This window comes from Bombus bifarius, unplaced genomic scaffold, assembly GCF_011952205.1.
Source record: "Bombus bifarius isolate JDL3187 unplaced genomic scaffold, Bbif_JDL3187 scf7180000009761, whole genome shotgun sequence".
Lineage (NCBI taxonomy): Eukaryota > Metazoa > Arthropoda > Insecta > Hymenoptera > Apidae > Bombus > Bombus bifarius.
The window spans coordinates 842,818-847,362 of record NW_022885321.1 but is presented as its reverse complement, the minus strand read 5'-3'; the positions used below and the strand labels follow the sequence as shown (position 1 = coordinate 847,362).

General features: G+C 43.4%; 1 protein-coding gene across 1 annotated transcript; it reads right to left on the bottom strand.

Annotated features, from left to right (window-relative positions):
* Nucleotides 1–285: 285 nt before the first annotated feature.
* Nucleotides 286–3,616, bottom strand: LOC117215640 (protein hairy). The gene is made up of 3 exons (XM_033462029.1): nt 3,050–3,616; nt 2,425–2,520; nt 286–2,025 (listed from the first exon to the last, which is right to left on the bottom strand). Exons 1-3 carry the CDS (start codon nt 3,200–3,202, stop codon nt 1,192–1,194), a joined length of 1,083 nt encoding a protein of 360 aa, XP_033317920.1. The 5' UTR covers nt 3,203–3,616; the 3' UTR covers nt 286–1,191.
* Nucleotides 3,617–4,545: the final 929 nt, after the last annotated feature.

Below are 4,545 nucleotides of genomic sequence, written 5' to 3'. Positions count from 1 at the left end.
TTGTATTCGAAGAGTAAAAACTTGGAATAATGAACGATCGATCTTTGCTTCTTTCGTATTTATCTCTTTTCGTATATTATCGATCTTAGATTGCTAATATAATTAAACGAAGATTCGTTCAAGACTGGAAGCAACGTTAAAGTTGAGAAACGTAGACTAAACTTACGATAGAAAAATTGCACTTAAAAAAGATGAAGTTTGAATCTGAAAAGATTGATTTAGAAATTGGTAAATCTAAAAGAGGTAATGGAGGTAAGGGAACGAGGAAATAAACGAGACCAATAATTGAGTTTTGACAAAGAGATCAATATTTATTTGATGCTCTTGTTGATAAGCGTCGATCTTTTGTTCTATTCTCAGGATAGAGAGGAATTTATAAATTTTCTCCGCACTCGATATAAATATAAATTAGGACAGATCATACTCATACGATCACGCTCAGCCTCTCACGCTCTCCTGCTCCTCTTCTTTCACGCACAAGGCTTAAGTAATCTACAAACTAGGCGATTTCGCAGTTAGTTTTACATACGTTCCTCGTACTTATTACAACCACGGTACACGGCAAAACACTCGCTTGGCCGTTTTCTCCGTACAAGAAACAGAATGGAAGACCTCGGTGATTCTTGTTGCGTAAGGCACTTAAAATATGATATTCGTCTAACGTTATATACAAAAGGAAAAAGGAAATCAAAATAGAACGCGAAAACATCGTAGAGGAAGGAAAGAAACAGGAAACAGGACGATACCGATGAAACGAAAAATGATGAAAAAAGATTTACGAAGGGTTATTTTTTAAATCCAGGTTCTCGACGAATACGATGTTTAACTGATAAAATAAAACAATATTTACAAGGCACTGTATAAGGCACTGCCTCATAGGCTACTGGCCGACTGCACACACTCGGGAAATATCGAATTCTCACGGTTTGACAGCGACAAGATCCTAGCTCGCAGGACACCTTTCACCCTAACAAAAACACGACTTCGAAAACGCGATACGTAAGGAACAATGATCCGTGTCCCGCGGGACTGTTCTCCACCCAATCCACGTCTCTTCCGCCGAAGCGTATATATCACTCGAGACATGTCTTCTTCACCCGCGATCGATTATACAGCAATTAGCCCAAATTTTCTTTGATATCTTGACCCCAATGAGCAACGCGAAAATTCAGTTTCACTCTTGACGACTCTTTACCACGGCCTCCACGGTTTATCTTCCACTTCTGGCACAACGCTCTTCCTCATCACCAATGCAAGAGGTTTCTGAAGAGGAGGACTGTATACACGAGGATCGAATTCTGGATCGCTTGTGTAACCGTTGGCTGGCGACGTCGCGACGTCTCTGTGACTGTTTCCATTGGTGTAAGCTGCAGGTTGTTCGCGGAAAGTCGCTGGAGGTGCTTCGAATGCTACTGGACTCGCCGCCGACGTGGACGTCGAGCTAGCAGAAGATGACGAGGACGATGCCGATGCCGTGCTAGCCGTTCTCTGAGGAATTGGGATCAGAGTTGGCAGAGGCGAGGTTGGCGCCGGAGATGCGGCTGGTGACGTAACAGGAGTCGCTTTTGCACCCGCTGGGAGCACCAATGCGATGTCTCCATTTGGTAATCTCGTTGGGACCAATTGAAGACCCGTGCCATTCGCGTTCGTGAAGAAGATCCCGTTTGATTGTTGCACCTGAATCCTCGGGGTTGCGTCCACTTGAGGCAGAATGTGCACTTGGAGCTGCGTAGTCGGTGGCGCCGGTTGGACAGGCTGCTGATTCGTCGCCTGCGTGTTGTTGCTTGCCTCAACCGGACCAAGGTAGGTGGCCAAGTGGGCCATCAAACGTCTCTTCACCGAGGCGTCCAGCCCGGGAAACCTGCCAACCTCACCGGCGCATTCCGTGAAACCAGCACGGAATTTGTTTAGTACGTTCGGATCGGTCGCGGCCGCCAGGGCAACCTGTTGACGCTGGAGCGATTCCAGGTGTTTCACTGTCATCTCCAGAATGTCGGCCTTCTCCAGTTTCGAATGTCGCGATGGCTGTAATCGCAAACATAATACCGCGATTATATAACAGTTCGGATCATAGATAGCTGAATTTTGGATAAAAGTCGCGAAAAATTTGCAGTTGCGTTCTAAGTCTTATCTATATCGAACCTTTCACCAATTTTTTGTTAATTAATCCGAAATTAACGATATCGATAGTAATTTCGACCGATTTCTTACTAAAGAATTTTTCAAGACAACGAAATAATAATACGATTTCCTTTTTAATTTAAATTCATGGTTCTATGGAACAAGTCATGATTTTGAGCGCGAATTTTCAATTAAAATGTTATATTATCCATAGATAAAATTCAAAGAGAAGAAAAAGTTGACGATTGAAAATCGAATAACATGCGGGGGAGCGTTCGAATTACATGATGTCAAGATACTTACGTCTTTTTTCATGGCATCCAGTATGAGGGTCTTCAGGTCGTTTAGGCAGTTGTTAATGCGGGCTCGTCGCCGTTTTTCCATAATCGGTTTATTGCTCTGTAACAAAAAGAGGATAGTCAGGTCAGGCACGTTGCCGAGTTACTTCAATTAATCGTTCGTTGCAAAGCATCGTTTGGTCAACGGTGCAAAATCGACACAATACTCTGTGTTTCCATTCTTTCCAAGAAAGACAAACATTCGTCGAGACTAATGCACTTTAATAATCATCGACAAAATTGTATTTCCCAATATCAACCATGACTCGTCGATCTCTTTCATTGTATTTGTGGTCTACTTTCATTTATTTATTATTTATTATATAATATATTATATTATATTATTTATTCTATAATTATTAAAAACACTATTTTCAAACTTTCTTCCAAAATTCACTGATTATAGTTTCGTGACAATGAAAAAGCCGCATGTTCAAACATCCTTCGAAAATTCTTAGACAGTCTCGAAAGACCGTCTCAGAAGCTTCAAAAGATTTTCGACTTCATGGATCGACCAGTCTCGTGACAATGAAAACGTTCCAAATCAATAAATTCCCGAAAGGACGTGAAATCTTGATAGAGACACTAACCCGCCGATTCTCTCCAGATCTTCTCGTAGTGGTAGTCGTGGTAGTGGTTTGCGCAGGAGGTTGTCCAGCTTCCTGGGGCACGTGTTGCGCCGGCGGCGTAGCACCGACAGTGACACCGCCTGTTGGCATCGTGGCACCCACTCCGGTCACCATCGTCCCGAAACAGTTCTTATATCACAAAACAGAAATCAAACGAGAAATTCGACAAATCGTTTAACACAATTTGCCGTTCTGCTACACACTGCACTGTTAATCCAAAGTAACGATCTTTCTAGCGAGTGTTCACTAAAACGTATGGCCAGGCTGGTGTTTTGCACTCGTAATCCAAGTGACTGATCAAACGATAATTGAAGAATATTCGAAGAGGATAGTTCGTATATTATTTCTCGAACGAGAGAACAGAGTAAAGAGAACGTCGTCTCTCCACACGTCCCTTGCTCGCTCAACTCTCTCACTGAACTCCGACCACTCGGAACGGGCGTCAGAGCACGACTGACTGAACGAACGACGAACGTCTTCTGTCGTCTCGTCGAAGCGTGCCACCCGATGGAATGCCCGATGGAGGCGCTGCCACTTTAAGGGTGGGGGCAAACGGCGACCAGCCGACACAGGAGGGGATAGCGCGTGACGGTTTAACCTGGACTTCCCTTCCACCACCGAATTCCGACGGTCGGTCGGCACCCGGTTGCCTTTAAGTGCCCCCACCCAGGGCATGAACCCCCTTCCAGGTTCCTCTAAACCGACGACCGTGCCGGGTTGCCTCGCGCAAATCCCCACCAGAGAACCCGACTCCCGGACTCGGATCGATTCGATTTTTGTGCACTGTCATCGACTGTTTTTCCCTCCTTTCTCTCATACTCCTTTTCTCTTTGTGGAAAATACGTTTCACCACCCTTCGACCTAGTGTCGGATGGGTGGCCAATATCTTTGAAACTGCGTTCGAATTTTGTGAAAGAGGACGGAAATTTTGAAAATTTGTAAAGGAAAATTTATTTGGAAGTCGTCGAAGATACGTTACATATGGTAGTTTTAAACTCGAAAACATTCCTGGTATGTATTATAGATTAGGCTAGCTAGAGCTGATCATTGACGACTTCTGCTTTACACAATTTTCTTGATTTTAGAGTAATAATAATTAATGCTTAGCTTTTTGGAAATTTCTCAGAATCTATTAGAAGAAACCAAAATTTCTGTATTATACAAAATACGTGTATGAATATATTGCTTCGTCAAATATGACATGATTATTGATGTTTGAAGACAAAAAGACGAGGTTAAAAAATCTTCAAAACTCCACATTAAAAATTTCGAAAGTCATGAATGCCAAAAATCGAAATAGGTGGAGTTGTATGGAAATCATAGATGATCGTGAGCGATAACCGATAAGGAACAATGCCATGCCGTGTTTTCCCCGACAGAGGCGATTAGTCTCGTGACGCGTATCGCGCGTCGAAAGGTCATTAGAACCGGCTGCTCATGGTATATACGACGTCGCG

Coding starts and splice junctions, on each gene's coding strand:
- LOC117215640 (XM_033462029.1), bottom strand. CDS start 3,202: ATGGTGACCGGAGTGGGTGCCACGATGCCAACAGGCGGTGTCACTGTC. Junction 2,521..3,049: donor GATCTGGAGAGAATCGGCGG/GTTAGTGTCTCT, acceptor TTTTTGTTACAG/AGCAATAAACCGATTATGGA. Junction 2,026..2,424: donor TGGATGCCATGAAAAAAGAC/GTAAGTATCTTG, acceptor TTGCGATTACAG/CCATCGCGACATTCGAAACT.